The 22,135-nt window shown below is 37.8% G+C and overlaps 1 protein-coding gene across 8 annotated transcripts in view; it reads left to right on the top strand.

The window, feature by feature from the left end:
• The window catches only part of KIF27 (kinesin family member 27), an 87,174-nt gene that overhangs the window by 15,676 nt on the left and 49,363 nt on the right, over positions 1 to 22,135 (top strand). For 7 of the 8 annotated variants that reach the window (XR_012424830.1, XM_005582030.4, XM_065530744.2 and 4 more), the window contains 5 exons: positions 2,172 to 3,130; positions 9,353 to 9,496; positions 18,417 to 18,623; positions 20,706 to 20,875; positions 21,372 to 21,475. Coding sequence is in view for 7 of the 8 variants with exons in the window: in XM_005582030.4 (XP_005582087.3) it covers positions 2,172 to 3,130; positions 9,353 to 9,496; positions 18,417 to 18,623; positions 20,706 to 20,875; positions 21,372 to 21,475 (1,584 nt within the window). In the remaining variant the exon portion in view is untranslated. The remainder of the gene's footprint in view (positions 1 to 2,171; positions 3,131 to 9,352; positions 9,497 to 18,416; positions 18,624 to 20,705; positions 20,876 to 21,371; positions 21,476 to 22,135) is intronic. The other variant, XM_065530747.2, reaches the window with a different exon arrangement.

Genomic DNA, 22,135 nt, shown 5'->3' with positions numbered 1-22,135 from the left:
CTTATGGTCTTATTAGATAATTCAGTACAGTTTCTCTCTTCTGGATATAATTCAGACTAATGTTTTGAGCTCCTTTACCTTATGGAATACAATTATTGATTGTTTTTATCTTTTATCAAACAGTTACAAAAATAATACATGCTTCTTTGTAAAATATCAAGCAGGACAGAAGTATATACACTTCACTATCACTCTTGATAAACTTGATGAAAATATTTCATATCTGATACCAATGTTGAAAAAATTTTGGAAGGATGTTACAAATGATCTTAAATTACAGTATGTCTTACATAATGTCCCACTCACAAGTAAAGTGCATTTGTTTGACATATTTCTTTAGAGTCTTGGTGTAAAGCAGTAATGTCCATGCTGGCTGCTGCACAATTAGTACATGTGGGAAGCTTTTTAAAAATACTGATTTCTGGGTCCTACTTCTCAGGGGTTCTGATTTAATTGGTCTGAGATGGTGCCTGGGCGTTGGCACTTTCCTTTTTATAAAGCTACCAGGTGATTTGCGTCTGGGTTTGAGAACCGTAGTGCTCACTTATAGCCTAACATTGGAAAAATTTAATGAAAAATTTAATGAAAGTTTTACTATGACTTACAGGAACTGGGTTGTTTAAAAAGTGTCATGATGGAAATAATGAAAGTGAAATGATTATTTTTTAAAGAAGTAGTGATGTGACAGTATCTGAGTAAAGATGAATTATGGCAATATAATTTGAGCATGAAATCAGGAGCTTTCCTTCTCTGATTCAATTCCTAAGTCCACCTACTTCTCTTTGCAGTATTTTTGGATATAAACAAATAATGCAGGTAGTAAATGTAGGTTATTTTTAGTTCATTCTGTGATTGAAATAAAAACTTTTTTTCTTTTTTGAGTATAGTACATTATGGTATTCAAAGTATTTTCTTTTAATTGCCATCTCATCTGTCTACCTTGCATTCTGATACTATATAAACCATACTTGTTTTTAAAATGAATAACCAACTTTATTTGTATTGAATTTTTTACTCATCATTGATTATGACCTCACAATACAAAAAAACTTAAAAGCCAAGGATGGCTTGATTATTAATAAAGCTGAAAAAAAAAAAAACTAATGCCTTTTTTTTTTTTTTTTTTTTTTGAGACGGAGTCTTGCTCTGTTGCCCAGGCTGGAGTGCAGTGGCCAGATCTCAGCTCACTGCAAGCTCTACCTCCCGGGTTTACGCCATTCTCCTGCCTCAGCCTCCCAAGTAGCTGGGACTACAGGTACCCGCCACTGTGCCCGGCTAGTCTTTTGTATTTTTTTAGTAGAGACGGGGTTTCCCCGTGTTAGCCAGGATGGTCTCGATCTCCTGACCTCGTGATCCGCCCATCTCGGCCTCCCAAAGTGCTGGGATTACAGGCTTGACCCACCGCGCCCGGCCAACTAATGCCTTTTAATTGATACTAATTAATTCTTCTAATCTACTGATTAGATTAACTCTTTTGAATTATATATTTGATTAATTTATAAAAGATTAACCTAGGCCGGGTGCGGTGGCTCACACCTGTTATCCCAGCACTTTGGGAGGCCAAGGCAGGTGGATCACCTGAGGTCAGGAGTTCGAGACCAGCCTGGCCAATGTGGTGAAACCCCGTCTCTCCTAAAAATATTAAAAAAATTAGCCAGGTGTGGTAGTGCATGCCTGTGATCCAGCTACTCGGGAGGCTAAGGCAGGAGAATCACTTGAACCTGAGGTGGAGGTTGCAGTGAGCCAAGATTGCACCACTGCACTCTAGCTTGGGTGACAGGCAGAGACTCCGTCTCAAGAAAAAAAAAAAAAAAAAAGATTAATCTATTAGGCTTTACAAATCAAAAGACTGGAATGAAGAGTTTTTCTTTTGTCATTCATTTTAAGGAATTGAGTGTGACTCATGACTCGACAAACTAGATTGTTTTTTCAAAAAATTATAGCTTTTAGAATTTAAACATCAAAATGAGTGCTGTCTGTTAAAATAGTTTCTTTGGGAGATTATCTAAAATTATTTGATGATGTTGCTGATGTTACTATTGTTATTTGAAATGCTGTTGACTTTTTTAAAAAGGGACTATCTTGGCCAGACTGTTTAGCAAATGGTAACTGTTAACTATACTAGGTTTTGATGAAAACTTGGCTTAAAAACATGTTTTTGCTATTTTAAGTGATTGTTGGGGCCAAGGAATGCCATGTGGAGAGTGCAGATGAAGTGATGAGCCTTTTGGAGACGGGGAATGCAGCCAGACATACAGGTACCACCCAAATGAATGAGCACTCCAGCAGATCACATGCAATTTTTACAATCAGCATTTGTCAAGTTCATAAAAATGTGGAGGCAGCTGAAGATGGATCATGGTATTCCCCTCGGCATATTGTCTCAAAGTTCCACTTTGTGGATTTGGCAGGATCAGAAAGAGTAACCAAAACGGGGAATACTGGTGAACGGTTCAAAGAATCCATTCAAATCAATAGTGGATTGCTGGCGTTAGGAAATGTAATAAGCGCTCTTGGGGACCCACGCAGGAAGAGTTCACATATTCCATATAGGGATGCTAAAATTACCCGGCTTCTGAAAGATTCTCTGGGAGGCAGTGCTAAGACTGTCATGATCACATGTGTCAGCCCCTCCTCCTCGAATTTTGATGAGTCATTAAATTCTCTCAAATATGCCAACAGAGCACGGAACATTAGAAACAAACCCACTGTAAACTTCAGCCCCGAGTCAGACCGTATAGATGAAATGGAATTTGAGATTAAATTGCTTCGAGAAGCTTTGCAAAGCCAGCAGGCTAATGTCAGCCAAACTAGCCAGATCAATCGAGAAGGGAGTCCTGATACAAATAGGATTCATTCTCTTGAGGAGCAAGTAGCTCAGCTTCAAGGAGAATGTCTGGGTTACCAATGTTGTGTAGAAGAAGCCTTTACCTTCCTGGTTGACTTAAAAGATACTGTCAGACTAAACCAAAAGCAGCAATACAAACTGCAGGAGTGGTTTAACATGATCCAAGAGGTCAGGAAGGCTGTGGTCACCTCATTTCGAGGAATCGGAGGCACTGCAAGTCTGGAAGAAGGACCAGAGCATGTTACAGTTCTCCAGCTGAAGAGAGAGCTTAAGAAATGCCAGGTACTTAGACATCACTTATTTATTTATTTATTTTATTGATACATAATAGATGTACATATTTTGGGGGTGTGTGTGTTAACATATTTAGACATTATTATGGATAACTCTTTTAAGGACTAAATTTATTTGGGCAAGTACATTCTAAGAGTCATTTTGGAATTTTAGGTTTTTTAAAAAATGATTTATATATAGAATCCCACTTGCCTCTCTCACTTTGTTCTTTCTACCCTCCCCTTTCCTATTGCTTCCTCCTCACAGTTCATACTCTTCTTGACTCCTCCTCCTTTCTCCTTTGGTTAAAGTGTATTTTAATTTGTTATATTTATTAAATAGAACTTTGTGGACCTGGTTGTCAATTTAGAGACTGAAAATAAACTTATTTGAGAAATAAAATTAAGTTATCTTTTACTGAGTTTTTTTCCCTCTGTGGGTCAGTAGTTCTTGAAAGAAAAGAAATACTTCATCTCTTGTGTTTGGAGTATAGGTTTAAAAAAAAAAAAAACCTGGCCGGGCGCGGTGGCTCAAGCCTGTAATCCCAGCACTTTGGGAGGCCGAGACGGGCGGATCACGAGGTCAGGAGATCGAGACCATCCTGGGTAACACAGTGAAACCCCGTCTCTACTAAAAATACAAAAACTTAGCCGGGCGAGGTGGCAGGCGCCTGTAGTCCCAGCTACTCGGGAGGCTGAGGCAGGAGAATGGCGTGAACCCGGGAGGCGGAGCTTGCAGTGAGCTGAGATCCAGCCACTGCACTCCAGCCTGGGTGACAGAGCAAGACTCCGTCTCAAAAAAAAAAAAAAAAAAAAAAAAAAAACAAAAAACCTAACAAATTAGCATATTTATTAATGTTTAAGGAATGTAGGTATGTACATGTATACATGTTATATGTACATTTATTGAGTTCAGATTTACATTTCCCCACTTTTCATTCAGAAATTATTTATTGTGTGAAGATTGTATGTTGTGGGAATGGTAGAGGACAGACACACCTAGTTACTGCTTGCTTGGATGGAGTTTGCAATCTAGTGAGCAAATGAATGGTCCTTCAGTTGTTCCTGAGATAACATGGCTCCCAGATTCCATCGTTCTGTCCATTTTTCAAAATAGGAAAACTTGAAAAGATAGCTTTTTACTTAAAAAGGAAATATGGTTTAAGTATATTTCCTTTTTTTTTTTAAAGCGCTAAGCTTATTTCTCTAGCTAGAAATATTTCCTCAAAGCCTTTTTACATGTAATATTATAAAGAAGGCATTTGTATTATCCTCTGTTAGAGCAGTTCTCAAGTTCTCCAACTTTTTGACCACAGGACTTCTTCTTCTTTACACTTTTAAAGTGAGATCCCTCAAAGAGCTTTTGTTCATGTGGGTTATATCTATTGATATTTAGTGTGTTAGAATTAAAACTGGAAAAAATCTAAGCTATTTATTCATTCAAAACTAACGGTAACCCAATTACATGTTAATATAAAGAGCACTTTTAATGAAAAATATTTTCTAATACAATTTTTTTTTTTTTTTAAAGATGGAATCTTGCTCTCTCACCAGGCTGGAGTGCAATGGCATGATGTCGGCTCACTGCAGCCTCTGCCTCCCAGGTTGAAGCAATTCTCCTGCCTCAGCCTCCCAAGTAGCCGGGACTACAGGTGCACGCCACCATGCCCAGCTAATTTTTGTATTTTTAGTAGAGACGAGGTTTCACCATGTTGGCCAGGATGGTCTCCATCTCTTGACCTCATGATCTGCCCGCCTTGGCCTACCAGAGTGCTGGGATTATAGGTGTGAGCCACTGTACCCAGCCAACACACACAAAAATTTTAGTAAGAGTAGAATTCCTTTACATTTTTGCAAATGTCTTTAACATCTGATCTAATAACAGACAGTTGGATTTTCATATCTGCTTCAGTATTCAGTTTGTTGCAATATGTTGTTTTCGTTGAAGTTTGTGAAGAAAATTCAGCCTCATAGTTGTATAGTTTGAAGGGAGGAGTTTGTTTTGTTTTGTTTTGTTTTAAGACAGAGTCTGGCTCTGTAGCCCAGGCTGGAGTGCAGTGGCGCGATCTCGACCTCGGCTCACTGCAAGCTCCGCCTCCCGGGTTCACGCCATTCTCCTGCCTCAGCCTCCTGAGTAGCTGGGACTACAGGCGCCCGCCACTGCGCCCGGCTAATTTTTTGTATTTTTAGTAGAGACGGGGTTTCACCGTGGTCTCGATATCCTGACCTCGTGATCCGCCCACCTCGGCCTCCCAAAGTGCTGGGATTACAAGCGTGAGCCACCGCGCCCGGCCGGGAGAAGTATTTCACTGAATTTTCAGATAATTGTGGATGTTCTTCTTTCCTATTACACCAAACTCAACAAGCGGAAATTTCTCGTTATTTGAAATATGAGATTTGAAACTATCTTGTTACATTAATGTACTAGTCTCAGCCAGCACAGTGGCTTATGCCTGTAATCACAGCACTTTGGGAGACTGAGGCTGGAGGGTTGTTTTGAGCCCAGGAGTTTGAGACCAGTCTGGGAAACAAAATGAGACCCCTGTCTCTACAAAAAATGAAAAAACTAGTCAGACATGGTGGCACATGCCTGTGGTCCCACGTACTCAGGTGACTTAGGTTGGAGGATTACTTGAGCCCAGGAGTTCAAGGCTGCAGTGAGCTGTGATTGCACCACTGCACTCCAGCCTGGGGTCAGAGTGAGACCCTGTCTCTAAACATAAATGAATAAATAAATAATGACATAGAAACATGTAATACTTTTTAAATCATTTTTTTTTTAGTTCTTTTTTTTTTTTCTGAAATGTAGTAATTCTGCGTAGGTAGAGCAGGCCCTTCCTCATTAGTAGAATGAGGTGGAACAGGAAGTACTGGTAATTGGAAGCTTGAATGTTGGGACATATATAGGAGTTGGTAATAGGAAGCACTTTTCTGTCATGCTTCTAAGGTGGCTGAAATTGGAAGCCCATCAAACCGATTGCTTGGGGGTAAGGTAGGTAGTAAGTTCCTCTTTCCACGTGTTGGAAAATAAATTTAAGTTTGCCCTCGATTATGTTCTCTAGATTATTACATCCTAAAGATATTAACAGTTTTGTTGAAAAAAGTACCATGATCAGATTATTTTGGGAAATAGTAGATTGCAAAAAGCAAATGGGTTTCTTTTTCTTTCTTTCTTTTTTTTTTTTTTGGAGACAGGGTCTCCCTGTGTCACTGAGGTTGGAGTGCAGTGGCATGATCATGGCTCACTGCAGCCTTGACGTCCAGGGCTCAAGCAGTCCTTCCACCTCAGCCTCCTGAGTAGCTGGGAGCACAGGCCACCATGCAAGGCTAATTTTTTTTTTTTTTGAGACAGAGTTTTGTTCTTGTTGCCCAGGTTGGAGTGCAATGGCGTGATCTCAGCTTACCGCCAGCTCCGCCTCCTGGGTTCAAGCGATTCTCCTGCCTCAGCCTCCCGAGTAGCTGAAATTACAGGCATGCGCCACCATGCCAGGCTAATTTTTTGTATTTTTAGTAGACGCAGGGTTTCTCCATGTTAGTCGCGCTGGTCTCAAACTCCCAACCTCAGGTGATCTGCCTGCCTTGGCCTCCCAAAGTGCTGGGATTACAGGCGTGAGCTACCACGCCCGGCCACAAGGCTAATTTTTGTATTTTTTGCAGAGACAGGATGTTGCCATGTAGCTCAACTTCCACCTCCCAGGTTCAAGGGATTCTCCTGCCTCAGCCTCCTGAGCAGCTGGGATTACAAGCACTGCCACCATGCCTGGCTATATTTTGTATTTTTAGTAGAGACAGTGTTTCACCATGTTGGCCAGGCTGGTCTCAAACTCCTAACCTCAAGTTATCTGCCCGCCTCTGCTTCCCAAAGTCCTGGGATACAGGCTTGAGCTACTGTGCCCAGCATATATCTCTTTAAAAAATTGTTTTGGCCAGCATGGTGGCTTACCCCTGTATTCCCAGCACTTTGGAAAGCTGAAGTGGATGGATCGTATGAGCCCAGGAATTCGAGACCAGCTTGGGCAACAGAGTGAGACCCTGTCTTTACAAAAATTAAAAAAAAAAAAAATTAGCTGGGTGTGGTGGCATGCATCTGTAGTCCCAGCCACTCGGGACATAGCTTTTCACCTCAGCCTCATGAGTATCTTGGGACTACAGGTGTGTGCCACTGCACCTGACTAGAAAATCATTTTTAAAACTTTCTTTTCTGTTCTTCTATGACAGGCAGAATAACATACTGGTTAAGAATATGGATACCAAACTCCCTAAGTTTGAATCCTGCCTCCTTTGCTTACTAGCTGTATGACCTGGGGCAAATAGTTGACCTTTGTGCTTCAGTTTCCCCATCTGTAAAATAGAAACAGTAATACCCACTTTATATGGTTGTGCGAATATTAAAGCATTTATTCCCATAAAGCAATGAGGATGCCTGGTCTGTTCTAAGACATAATGTATGTTAGCTTATTACTATATATACCTCTCATTTATTTTTCACCTGCCCGTGCCTACGATATACATCAGTGGCAGCTAAGCGATTGGACTCAGTAGTTGTAGGTAGGGTTACATCCCAGGGGTTACTGTGAAGGCAGCTTGGTAAACTCAGCTGCTTAGGGGGATTGCTGGGCAAGGTGACCAGCAGGTCTGTGTGACAAGCAAGGATATCCTTTTCTCAATCCCTGTTATCCTTGAGCCTATTAGGCAAGCAGGTCAGTACACATTTTAAAAATTCTTAGCCAAGGTAAGATCGTGGGCCGTCTGGCAGATGGAGTAATAGCTGGATTGTTGCTAGGGAAGTTAAGTGTCATTTTGAAGTTACCATCTTATTTTTAGAAGCTGCCAGATAGTGTTGCAACCTTGATTTTTCACCATGAGTCAATGTTTGGAACATTCTACCTGCTCATAAGTATCTCTTAAAGTATCTCTTAAGGGACTTTATTGCCCTTTTTATTCCAAGTTTTGAACACATAAAAAAATACATGAACACAAATACATTGAACAGATAAATGCTCTTTTTTTTTTTTTTTTTTTTTTGGAGACAGAGTTTTGCTGTTGTTGCCAGGAAAGCCACATTTCATTGTGGCTTTAGTTTGCATTTCCCTGATGACTAGTGAGGTTGAGCATTTTTTTCATATATTTTTGGCTATTTGGATATCCTCCTTTGTGAAGTACTCATTCAAGTCTCTTGCTTGTTTTTCTACTGAGTTACCTGTCTTCTAGATTGATTTGTAGAAGTTTGTTGTATATTCTGGGTATGAGTGCTTTGTCACTTATATGATTGCAAATAATTTTTCTGTGGCTTGCCTTTTACTCTCAGATACATATATATATCACAGTTTCTTTATCCACTCGTTGATTGATGGGCATTTGGGTTGGTTCCACAATTTTGCAATTGTGAATTGTGCTGCTATAAACATGCGTGTACAAGTATCTTTTTTGTATAATGACTTCTGTTCTTCTGGGTAGATACCCAGTAGTGGGATTGCTGGACCAAATGGTAGTTCTACTTTTAGTTCTTCAAGGAATCTCCACACTGTTTTTCATAGTGGCTGTACTAGTTTACATTCCCACTAGCAGTGTAGAAGTGTTCCCTGATCACCGCATCTATGCCAACATCTTATTTAGTGAGATTTTTTAAATGCCAAGCCAACATGTGGAATGAGGCACTTGACAAATAATTTTCTGTTTACTTAATTTAAAAACTACTTTATTGTTTACATATCCCAAGTGTTCTTAAAAATAGGCAAATTTATTAGAAACCAAGAAGTAAAACTGTTTAATCATTTTTCGACATCTTCAGAATATATCTCTTCATGACGAAAGTGTACAAAATCAGCAAATCTACTTCATTCAAATGCCCAAATGTATTCTTATAACCCTATATGTCAATTTGGGAAATGTGAGCTCTTTGAGTGATCCACATTAAAATCTCGTAGTAGTTCTAGCAAACTTGTAAAAATCTTAGTGAAGGTACTCTAGAACCAAAACAACTAGTTTTTATATACAGGAAGGAAAAATCAGGAAAATCTTCTGTCTTCATGGTAATGAATTCCTATGTTATAGCAATTATAGGTTCTCTCAACTCTGCCTTCCTTAGAAAGAAATCAGAAAAAGTTGAAAATGAAAAAAAAATTCATGAGACGTCATCAAGCTATAATCTAATCACCATTTTGTGTTATCATATGAGGTTTCTTGATTATTTTCAGTGGTGAATGTCACTTGTGCCTTCTTTCCCCACTAGTGTGCGCTTGCTGCTGATGAAGTAGTATTTAATCAGAAGGAACTGGAGGTGAAGGAACTGAAGAATCAAGTGCAGATGATGGTACAGGAAAACAAAGGGCATGCGGTATCTTTGAAAGAAGCGCAAAAAGTGAATAGATTGCAGGTAGAGTTTCTTAATGCATCTAACTCTGTATAGTTTCTTGAAGTAGTACCTAATTAAACACAGTAGCATTTTAAATGATAAATGGGAACTTAAAAAGAGGATGTTCATTTGAAGAGTTCTGAACGTAGGCACCTGAAAGAATTATTAGTTTTTCCCTTAAATCTGCTTAAATGGAAACATTTTTATTGTTAGCTTGACTTGGTTTTAGAAATATAAAGATAATACCCAGGAAATTAATTTATAAATCATATCATGGTTATTTTTTCCATACTTTTCCCTCCTGTTGTTTGCCAAGGTATTAGGAAATGCAATATTGTTAGGAGTTGGAAGGTAAATACATAATTTAAACTTTGAAATGTATTAAATTATCCTCTTACACCTCGTGAGTGATTTGCTTTTTAACTTTGGTTAAACATCTTTCAAATTTTCTATCTTAACTTTCCTATTATATTAACATGGATATGTCTACAGTATAACATAGCATGCCTCTAAATATTATTGTACTCCCTGGCTGTGACTTCTCCCATCACCCCAAATAGTTAATATCATTTAAAGCCTTTAGCTTCCTATGAGGGAAAAACTAATGCCCAGAGAAATAATCTAATCTAGCACACATCAGATTTTGATTTTCACGTTGTTTGATTTTTGTTTTCTTTTTTAACCCTTCTAATTGTATTTTGTTGTTGTTTGTTGTTGTTGTTTTGAGACAGGATCTCATTCTGTTGCTCAGGCTGGTGTGCACTGGCATAATCACAGCTCACTGCAGCCTCGACCTCCCGGGCTGAAGTGATCCTCCCACCTCAGCCTCCTAAGTAGCTGCAACCACAGGTGCATGCCACCATGCCCAGCTAATTTTCTGATTTTTTTGTGGAGATGGGGTCTCACTGTGTTGCTCAAGCTGGTCTCGAACTCCTGGGCTCAGTGATCGTACCACCTCAGCTTCCCAAAGTGCTGAGATTGATTGCAGGCATGAGTCACCATGCCTGGCCCTAATTGTATAATAATTTAAAAACATAAAACTAAAGTATATACAAAACAATACGTATTAATCAGTGATTTATCACAAAGAGAACAGCTGGGTAACCACCACCAGGTCAAGAAATTGCTAACTGCCAGCACCTCAAAATTCTTAGTGCCTCTTCCTCAAAGGCAACCACTCTCTTGACTTCCATGGTAATCATTTCTTTGCTTTTCTTACGGTTTTACTATCTAAATATGTATCCTTCAACACTCCAGTTTAGGTTTTGGAATTTTTATTAATTTATTCAGTATAGCTTATTCAGTATCTGGCTGCTTTGTTGAACATTATTATGATTCATCCACTTTTTAATTGTAATATTTTTTCTGTAAATTCTAATATTTTATCTGTAATGTGTGGCTGTGGTTTGTTTAGTTTTATAGCTACATAGGATTTTATTGTATGACTATACCACAATTTATTTTCTGTTCTACTGTTTGATGGACATTTGTGGTTTTCTGTGAAATTTTCTTGTGAATTTTCAGTGTCTCTCAGTGCACATGCACATACATTTCTTGGAGATTTGTGCCTAGGAGTTGAATTGCTAGGCCATAGGATAGGTGTATCTTCAACTTTTGTAGGTGATACCAGATTGTTTTCCATTTTACACTCCCACCCAGCACTATGTGAGCATTCCCACTGTTCCATATGCTTCTCAACATTTGTTATTAATTTTTAAATCTCAGCCAATCTGGTAGGTATGTAGTATTTTATTGTGGCTTTAGTTTGCATTTCCTGATGACTAGTGAGGTTGAGCATTTTATTCATATATTTTTGGCTATTTGGATATCCTCTTTTGTGAAGTACTCATTCAAGTCTCTTGCTTGTTTTTCTACTGAGTTACCTGTCTTCTAGATTAATTTGTAGAAGTTTGTTGTATATTCTGGGTATGAGTGCTTTGTCACTTATATGATTGCAAATAATTTTTCTGTGACTTGCCTTTTACTCTCAGTGGTATCTTTGATGAAGAGTTCTTGTTGTAATCAAATTCGTCAATCTTTTTCTTTATGGTTAATGATATTTGTTCTCTATTTAATAAGTTTTTCCTTTCCCCAATTGTCTCCTCTGAGGATACTTTCTGTATTATCTTCCAGAAGCTTTATTGTTTTGCCTTCCACATTTAGCTGTATAGTCCCCCAGGAATTGATTTCTGTGTGTGGAATAAAGTAAAGATCAAATTTCATTTTTTAAACATATAGATACTCATTTGTCCTAGCATCATTTATTGGAAACCATCTTTTGGCAACTGTTTTGAGTGCTATCTTTATCATAAATCATGGTCCATTTGTGCATGAATCTCTTGTCTATTTCTTGGCCTTTTATTCTGTTGGTTGATTTGTATATCCTTGAGCCAAGATCACATTTCTTATTTATTGTAGGTTTATAATAAGTCTAGATATTTTGTAGATCAAGGCCTTCTGCTGTTCTCCTTCCCTCCCCACTCCCCAGATGTCTTGGTTGTTCCATATAAATTTTATTTGAATTTTTAAATTTTTTAAATAACTACTTTATTGAGATATAATTCACATACTATAGAATTCAGCCCTTCAAATATACAATTCAGTCATTTTTTAATGTATTTACAGAGTTGTCTAACCATCACACCGTCTAATTTTAGAATATTTTTATCACCCAAAATGAAAATATTGTATCCATTAGCAGTCACTACTCATTTTCCTCCTTTCCTCAGCCCCCGGCAAAAACCACTTTACTTTCTACTTCTATGGATTTGCCTATTCTAAACATTTCATATAACTGGAATCATACAGTAAGTGGCCTTTGTGTATGACTTCTTTCACTTAGATGAAAATGTTATTTTCATTTATTTATTTTTCATGGTCAAATAATAATTTTGTATGTTTCTGGGATACAGTGTAATGTATACATTACGGAAAGATTCAATCAAGTTGGTTAACATTAATTAATTAACATTGAATGACATTTATATATCTGTTTAGAATTAATGAACATGTTTTGATTGAGTCTCCTAATCCATAAGCATGGTATAGTTCTCTATTTACTTAGATTTCCTTTGGTTTTTCTCAGTAATGGCCTACATTTTTTTGTGCAGAAATATTGCAAATAATTTATAGATTTCTTTGTAGGTACTTGATTTTTTTTCTGTCACTATAAATAGAATCTTTAAAAAATTTTATTTTTCAAATTCCCTAATTGTTGGTATGTGGAACTGTACTAATTTTTAGATATTAATACCTTATATATCCAGCAACCTGACTAAACTCAGTTTTTGATCAGGAGTGCCTACAGTTACCATCAGGTGGGGAACCTTCAAAATTCCCAAGATAAATGGAAAGGATCCAAACATTTTGGAAGTAATTTCTTCTTTTTTTTTTTTGAGACGGAGTCTCACTGTGTCACCCAGGATGGAGTGCAGTGGCACAGTCTCCGCTCACTACAACCTCTGCCTCCCGGACTCAAGCGATTCTCCTGCTTCAGTTTCCTGCGTAGCTGGGATTACAGGCACCTGCCACGACGCCTGGCTATAAACTTGCTTTTTTTTTTTTTTTTGAGACAGAGTTCTACTCTGTCACCCAGGCTGGAGTGCAGTGGCATGATCTCGGCTCACTGCAACCTCTGCCTCCTGGGTTCAAGTGCTTCTCCTGCCTCAGCCTCCCGAGTAGCTGGGATTACAGGCATGCACCACCATGCCCAGCTAATTTTTTTGTATTTTTAGTAGAGACAGGGTTTCAACCATGTCAGTCAGTCTGGTCTTGAACTCCTGACCTCAAATGATCTACCTACCTTGGCTTCCCAAAGTGCTGGGATTACAGGCGTTAGCCACCGCACCCGGCCTATACTTGCTTTTTAATCCTAAATCTGTAAATTCTTTTGGATTTTCATTTATAATTATGTCATCTGCAAATAATAAAAGTTTCATTTCTTCCTTTATAATCCTTTCACCTTCTGTATCTTTTTCTTCTTCTGTATCTTCTATATTGTATACTTTAAATAGTTGGTTTCTATAGTATGTGAATTTTGTCTCAATAAAATTGTTATAAAAATACCTTCTTGTATTTGCTGGGATCTCCAATGCAGTGTTGAATACAAGTGGTGATAGAAGGCATCCTTGTCTTGGCCGGGCCCCGTGGCTCACGCCTGTAATCCCAGCACTTTGGGAGGCTGAGGTGGGCGGATCATGAGGTCAGGAGTCGAGACCATCCTGGCTAACAGGGTGAAAACCCATCTCTACTAAAAAATACAAAAAAAATTAGCCGGGCGTTGTGGCAGGCACCTGTAGTCCCAGCTGCTCGGGAGGCTAAGGCAGGAGAATGGCGTGAACCCAGGAGGCGGAGCTTGCAGTGAGCTGAGATTGCGCCACTGCACTCTAGCCTGGGCGACAGAGCAAGACTCAAAAAAAAAAAAAGGCATCCTTGTCTTGTTTCCAATGATAGAGGAAAAGCTCAGACTTTCACTCTGAAGTATTATATTTTCTATAGGTATTTTTAATTTACCGTTTCCCAAACTAAGAAAATTACTGAGAATTTTTATTATGAATGGATATTGATTTTTATCAAATGGTTTTTCTTTATCATATGATTTTTCTTCCTTATTCTGCTAATATGGTGAATTACACTGATTGATCTGATTTTTAACCAATCTTTTATTCCTGGAATAAACCCTTTTTGTTGTTGATATTGTGATGTACTGTTGTATTGGAGGTTCCCCAAAACCACCCTCACATTGGATGACGTACTAGGAGAACTCAATATATATTCATTCTCCTGGCTAGGATTTATTACAGTGAAAAAATGCAGAGCAAGATCAGCAAAGGAAAAAGACACATGGAACAAAGTCTGGAGGAAACCAGGCACAAACTTCTAAGACTTGTCTCTCAGCAGAGTCACAGAGGATGTGCTTAATCCCCCAGCAATGAGTGGTGACAACACCTATAAAATGTTATCTGCCAGGGAAACTAAGTAGACTTGGTGCCTATGGGTTATATTGAGGATGGATGGGTCGTGAAGGCACCCTTTGCCTAGCATGAACCAAAGTCCCAGACTACCTGAAGGAAAGCAGGAGTACAGCATAAACCACATTGATTGTGCAAATAGTTGAGCACAGTGAGTCAGTATTACCAGAGCGTTTAGGAACACTCCCAAAATCCAAGTTCTCAGACATCTGACAACCTCATAGCAGGTCTTCTAAAAGATAGCAGTCGGGTCTGCTGTTAACTCTTCTGTACGATTGACCTAGATTTTGTTTGCTAGTGTGATGTTTATATTTGTCAGTGAGCTTGTCCTATATTTTTCTTTCTCATAATATTCTTGTCAGATATTATAACAAGTTATGCTGGCCTCATAATATGGATTATTTAATGTCCCCCTATACCTGGAAGGGTGTGTGAAAAATTGGTATTATTTCTTTCTTTTTTTTTTTTTTTTTTTTTTTTTTGAGACGGAGTCTCGCTCTGTCACCCAGGCTGGAGTGCAGTGGCCGGATTTCAGCTCACTGCAAGCTCCGCCTCCCGGGTTCACGCCATTCTCCTGCCTCAGCCTCCGGAGTAGCTGGGACTACAGGCGCCCGCCACCTCGCCCAGCTAGTTTTTTGTATTTTTTAGTAGAGACGGGGTTTCACCAGGTTAGCTATTTCTTTCTTAAATGTTTGGTTGAATTAGCCTGTGAGGCATTTGGGACTTGAAATTTTCTTTGGGGGTATGTTTTATGAATTAAATCATATTAGTATTTTCTTTTCCTCCAGTTTTGATAAGGTTTATTTTTCTAGGAATTTGACCATTGTATCTAATTTTCGAATGTATTGGCATAAGTTTGTTTATGATAGTCTTTTATTCGTTAATATCTTTAGCTGTGTAGTCACATGTCCCCTTTTTCATTCCTGATTATTTGTGCCTTCTCTCACTTTTTTTTCTTGCAGTTTCACTAGTAAAATTACCAATTCATTAGTCTCTTCAAGAGACAATTTTTGGCTTTGTTAATCCTCACTAGTGTATGTTTGTTTATTATTTCATTAGTTTGTTCACTATTTCACTAATTTCTGCCCTTTATTATTTAATTCCTTCTACTTTTGGGGTAACCTTCTGCTATCTTTTTAACATCTTTAGATGAATATTTAGTATATTAAATTTTAGCTTCTCTTCTTTGACATATGCATTTAACATTATATATTTCTTTTTTTTTTTTTTTTTTGAGACGGAGTCTTACTCTGTCGCCCAGGCTGGAGTGCAGTGGCCGGATCTCAGCTCACTGCAAGCTCCGCCTCCTGGGTTCACGCCGTTCTCCTGCCTCAGCCTCCCGAGTAGCTGGGACTACAGGCACCCGCCACTGCGTCCGGCTAATTTTTGTGTTTTTTAGTAGAGACAGGGTTTCATCGTGTTAGCCAGGATGGTCTCAATCTCCTGACCTTGTGATCTGCCCGTCTCAGTCTCCCAAAGTGCTGGGATTACAGGCTTGAGTCACTGCGCCTGGCCTAACATTATATATTTCTAAGTTCATCTTGACTTGCCCTCCACATTGAGCTCAAAATGTTTCCTAATTTTCATTGTGACTTTTTGTTTTTTGACTTGTGAATAACCTAGTTATTTTATTTATAGGACATATGGGATTTATTTTTGTTTTATCAATTTTTATTGCATTGTGATCAGATAACATACTATCTCTGATTTCAGTCCTTTGAATGTATTGAAACTTGCTTTTTGGCTCAGAATAAAGCAAATTTTTCTAAATGTTACAGAGGTACTTGAGAAGTATATGCATTCTGTAATCATTGGGTACTATTAATCCTATTATTCAAATCTACATTTTTTACTCACCATGGAAGTCTTTTTGTTATATCAGTAATTTATAAAGTGATGTTGAAATCTCCCACTATGACAGATCTCCACTCTGTCACCCAGGCTGGGACACAGTGGCACGATCATGAGTCATTGCAGCCGCAACCTCCTGAGCTCAAGCAATCCCACTTCAGCCTCCTGAGTAGCTGGGACCACAGGTGCATACCACAATGCCCTGCTAATTTTTGTATTTTTTGTAGACAAGGGGTTCTTCGCCATGTCATCCAGGCTGCTCTCAAACTCTCGGGCTCAAGTGATCTACTGGCCTTGGCCTCCCAACATGCTGGGATTACAGGTGTGAACCACTGTGCCCAGCCCTACTATAATTTTGGATTTGTCTTATTTCTTCATGAAGTGCTGATAGTTTTTGCATTATAAATATTGAAGCTGTGTTATTAAGTGCATACAAATGTAGAATTGTTATACCATCCTGGTGAATTGCTCTTTTAATCCTTTTTACCTCTTCTTATCTCTTCTAATGAGTTTTGCCTTAAAGTCCACCCTGACATTACTACAGCTACACCAGCTTTCTTTTGATTAATATTTACATGGTATCTCTTTTTCTATCTTATTTTTAATCTTTCTGTGTCTATTTTAGATATGTTTCTTGTAAGCACCATATGGTTAGATAATTTTAAAATCCTTTCTGATAGTCTTTATCTTTTAATTTCATTATTTAATTCATTTATTAATTTAACATAATTATTGTTTTGGTAAAAATCCACCATTGTGCCTTTTATTTATACTTCCTCCTCTGTGTTCCTTTTTCCCTCTTTTGAATCGTTGGTTATTTTTTCCTTTTCTGTTGTTTTTCTCCACTAACTTAGAAGTTATAGTTTTACTCTTTTTTTTAGTGGTTATCCTAGAGAGTATACCGTGTACTCTAATATTAATTGGTACTTTTATCCTTTTCCCAGACAATGTAAGAACTCCATTGAGTCCTTTCCAATTTATATGCCATTGATGTTGTATATTTCAATTATCTGAATATATGATTTTTAAGTAAGGTTGCATTTTTATTGCTTAGCATTTATACAATGAAAATGTAAGGGTTTTTTTTCCTATTTAAATATTGTAGTGCATGTGAAGTATTAAGATGAATGACTGTTTCTTATTTACATAAATTTGTGCTTATAAAACAAAGATTGACATTAGAGCTTTCTGGATTTGATACACTTCAAAAATTTTCTTTAGAGGATACACAAAACTAAACCACATACACACACAAACACACACACACATTCCTGATATACAATTTGTTCTGCCTTTGATTTCCAGTTTCTTCTTCCTCTCAGGACTGTCAGTTGGCTATCTTCTGTCTCTGTGCTTTTGGCTTCCTTTTTCACTGAGGCTTTCACTTCCTGTGCTTGTTACCTCCTTCTGCCTCCTTTGCTGCAAACTCTGCTGTCTACAATTCTTTCTCCACTTTTTCAACTTTTTTGTTTCTTTTTACTTCTTGGATTTCACTCAGAAAGTCCATGCTTTAATAAAAATAGCTAATCAAAGTGCTTCAGGTTGGCAAAGCAACCAGTCACAGTGGATGGGGAGTTATCTTTGAGTATTTAACTTGTTTGGCTGTGTTTGTTGCTCCTTAGTATTAAAAAGGTTTTACCACTTAGAACAATGTTAATTACTTGTGAACACCAGAAGGCTAGTCTCTGGATAAATGAGAATTGACTGTATTATTAAAATAGTTGTGATTTTGGTCAATGTAAAATTCATTTTTTTTTTTTTGAGACGGAGTCTGGCTCTGTCGCCCGGGCTGGAGTGCAGTGGCCGGATCTCAGCTCACTGCAAGCTCCGCCTCCCGGGTTTACACCATTCTCCTGCCTCAGCCTCCCGAGTAGCTGGGACTACAGGCGCCCGCCACCTCGCCCGGCTAGTTTTTTGTATTTTTTAGTAGAGACGGGGTTTCACCGTGTTAGCCAGGATGGTCTCGATCTCCTGACCTCGTGATCCACCCGTCTCAGCCTCCCAAAGTGCTGGGATTACAGGCTTGAGCCACCGCGCCCGGCCGTAAAATTCATTTTTAATCATAATCTAAATGTACTGAAGTGCTGTATTTTAAAAATTTTCATCTCTTTTCTACAAAGAATGAAAAAATAATAGAACAACAACTTCTTGTGGATCAACTGAGTGAAGAACTAACAAAACTTAACCTGTCAGTGACTTCTTCAGCTAAAGAAAATTGTGGAGATGGGCCAGATGCCAGGATCCCTGAAAAGAGACCATATACTGTACCATTTGATACTCGTTTGGGGCATTATATTTATATCCCATCAAGACAAGATTCCAGGAAGGTAAAGTCCAAACATTAATCTTTTTCTTATTTTGAGATTAAAAAAATTTTAGCTATAATATCACAGTGTATTTGTACAGTCTCAGCAGATTTTTTTTTTGTTAGGTTTTATGGAATTTTGTGTATACCTTTTAAGCATACTTCTTTCTAATAAAAAAACGAATAAACAAGAGAATACATAGTTACATTTGGAGGGAATAGTTGGATGGAGATAATCTCTATACCTCATCAATGTCAAAAAGGTATCCTTTGCCATGATATCTTCAGACATGACCAAGTTTAATATCTACATGAATTTATTTCTTCCTTTAACCACACAAAATTGAGATGTTAGAGGGTATTTATTTCAACTTATTTGGTCTGTCATTATTTTTGAAATAATATTTATATGTTATTCAGTCTTACCAAGTAGACATAATCAAGACAGTATAAATATCAATATGAATTTTAGTATGTGTGGTTGGTAAATATATACACACATAGTTTTAAGAATTATTAAGGAGTCTCTATTATGGAAAAGATTTAATTAGCAGATTCATAAGTTTTGGTTTAGCAGGTTCATGAATTCTGCTTTCTATTTCCTCATTTTATGAAGGGAAATGATTTGTTTACGTGAAGATCCTTCTGGTTGTTACAGTCAGAGGGATAAGAAATGAAAGGCAAGTGATATATGAGCAGTGCCATGGACTTTGCATCAGGCAACCTTGGGTTGTATGAATACTATAATAGCAGCCTTGGGTGGTGTGAATACTATAATAGCAGCCTTGGGTGGTATGAATACTATAATAGCTCTGGACATTTGGTTTTCTTTGTAAAAAGAAATTTTAAAAGGAAATTACAATCCCAGAGAATGAAGTTTCTGAACAAAAGGTTTTATTATTTGCTCCTTAAATAATTCCCACACTCTCAGAAGAGAAAACTAGATGCCTGCCAGTTATGGGATAAAATAGCCATGTCTAGTATGTTGTACTCGTTAGATCAGTACTTGTTGAGTTGGTTTTTCCTTAAATAATTCCCCTCCCTCATTTCCCACTGGGAGGCCACCTGAAAAACTTTACCCCTGTCTATCATGATGCCGATGTGACAGATGATCTAATTAGGTGACTGACAGCAGAAGCACAAAAATCAGATATAAGATGATTTTCAGAATCAGGTAGGATTTTTTAGGAGACAATTCATGACGGGGGCCTGTTGTCAAGTGATTGAATCCTAAACACCGTGTGATACTCATATTCCACTATATGTTACAATTTAACAGCTTATAATAATTTATATTGATAAATGGACTGTCTCCTCTAAGATTTTATTGCCTTTTGTGAGAAGTCATCTCGAGGAGGTTTGGTTACAGAGGTGATGAAAAGGAAATATTTTGTAATAGAAACCAGAACAAAGGTATAAAGGCAATTTCTAATTTGTTGTTGTTGTTTTCCAAGGTCTTTTTTTTTTTTTGAGAATTTAAAGTGCATTTCCAATAGAAGAATGTTATACTATAGAAAATTCCCAGGCTAGCCATACAATTTTATTTATCCTATGACATATATTAAATATTTTTCCTAGAGCCTTAATTCAGCTATACCTAACCCCACCATATATAAAGAATAAGTATATACATTGTGGTATTCAAATTAGGAATATTGCCCTGGCAGAGGGAGTGGAGATGGCTCTGGGTTTCTTCCTGTGGCGGGATTTGGATTGGAGCACCACAGTTCTCCAGGTGTTCTGAACTGGGAAGATGGGGAAGCGGGCACATTTGTTGGGGTGTGTCTGTGCTGTGTTTAAGAGCTGGAATGTTTTCCATGCGTGCTTTTCGTTTCATTTTTGAATACTGTTTTCCATAAGTGAAGATAGAAGAGTTGTCCAGAAGAGGAGGAGCTGTGTATACTCTGAAAGAAGTATTTGTCTGTGAGGCACAAAGTATCGTTAAATTAATTTTGACTTTTGTTTGAGGGGAGCATTTTCCAGTGATTGGCTATTTTAAGAGTGCCAACCTAATAACTCCTTTAACAGCATCGAGAATAATAGGATAAAATTAGACTTTTAAAATATCACTTTTTTGTTGTTGGGTGGGGGAATCACTCGGAAGGTCCACACAAGTCCGCCTGTGTACTCTCTGGATCGAATATTTGCTGGGTTTCGAACACGAAGTCGGATGCTGTTGGGTCACATAGAAGAACAAGATGAGGTCCTCCACTGCCAATTTTCTGATAACAGTGATGATGAAGAATCGGAAGGCCAAGAGAAATCTGGAACTAGGTATGTTAAATATACACTGATTTAATAAATATTTAGAATTATATGCTGCAATAAATATAGAAGTGTAGGTTTTTTCCATTGGAGTATATCTTTTATGTTTAATATAACAGTAGGTAACTTTTGCTAAATGTACTATCATCTAATGTGTTATGAAAATAGTATTTGAACACAAATCATCAGTCTTATAGACTAACTGAAAAATAATTTTGCTTTTAGAGCTTTTATAATAATTAGATTCTAATTTTCAGAGGGAATTTTTTTTTTTTTTTTTTTGGATTTCCTTATTCTGCTGCCACGGTGGCAACAAACATGACTTTTCTACTGATTCAACATGGGTGGGGGGGCATCCTTTTATTTTAAGCAATATTAGTGACATTCTGTTTTTAAATGTAATTAATAATTTTTTAACATTACTGTCACTTTCTGGGAAAACTAATTTGAGGGCAGATTAGAAAACGCTAACAAATGAGTTAACTTTCTGTTTTTTTTTTTTTAGATGTAGAAGTCGTTCATGGATTCAGAAGCCAGACTCTGTTTGTTCCCTTGTTGAACTGAATGATACTCAGGATGAAACACAAAAGTCAAATTTGGAGAATGAAGGTACATAGATTTTCTTAAATAATGTAGACCTAATGGTTATAGGACACTTATTTTTTCCTCAGTTGATAGTTTCTAAGAAACATCCAGGAATTCTCAAAGACCAGAACTTGGTACAAATGCTTTTCTGGTTGGTAGAACTTCTTTTATGTTCTCTGTTTTACCTCTTTTACTCCTTAATAAAAAAGATTTTCTATCAATTAATTATGGCTAGAGATATAGGCTTACTCCCTCAGAATAAGGATTTTTATATTCAGACTTCAATTGATACGCTTTGTATTCCTAATGATGTTAAAGTACAGTATAAGTAATTGTACTAGGTGTCTACTCCTTCACTGGGACTTGTGCCTAACATCAATTATGTATGTGGCATTAGAGCCCAATTAGTGTACTGGGTGCTGGTAATGTTTTAGTACACAACTGCTAAGAATTTGTATGCATCAATAACAACATCAAAAACATTTACGAGCCACATATAGTAGCTTATGCCTATAATCCCAGTGCTTTGAGAGGCTGAAACGGGAGAATTGCTTAAGGCCAGGAGTTTGAGGCCAGCCTGAGCAACATAGTGAGATCGTCTCTCTACAGAAAATTAGCTGAGCGTGGTAGTGCGTACCTACTCAGGAGGGAGGCTGAGGTGGGAGAATCGCTTGAGCCCAGGAG

Source organism: Macaca fascicularis, chromosome 15 (assembly GCF_037993035.2).
Source record: "Macaca fascicularis isolate 582-1 chromosome 15, T2T-MFA8v1.1".
Classification (NCBI taxonomy): domain Eukaryota; kingdom Metazoa; phylum Chordata; class Mammalia; order Primates; family Cercopithecidae; genus Macaca; species Macaca fascicularis.
Note: the sequence above shows the minus strand (reverse complement) of the source record. Positions and strands in the feature narration are given on the sequence as shown.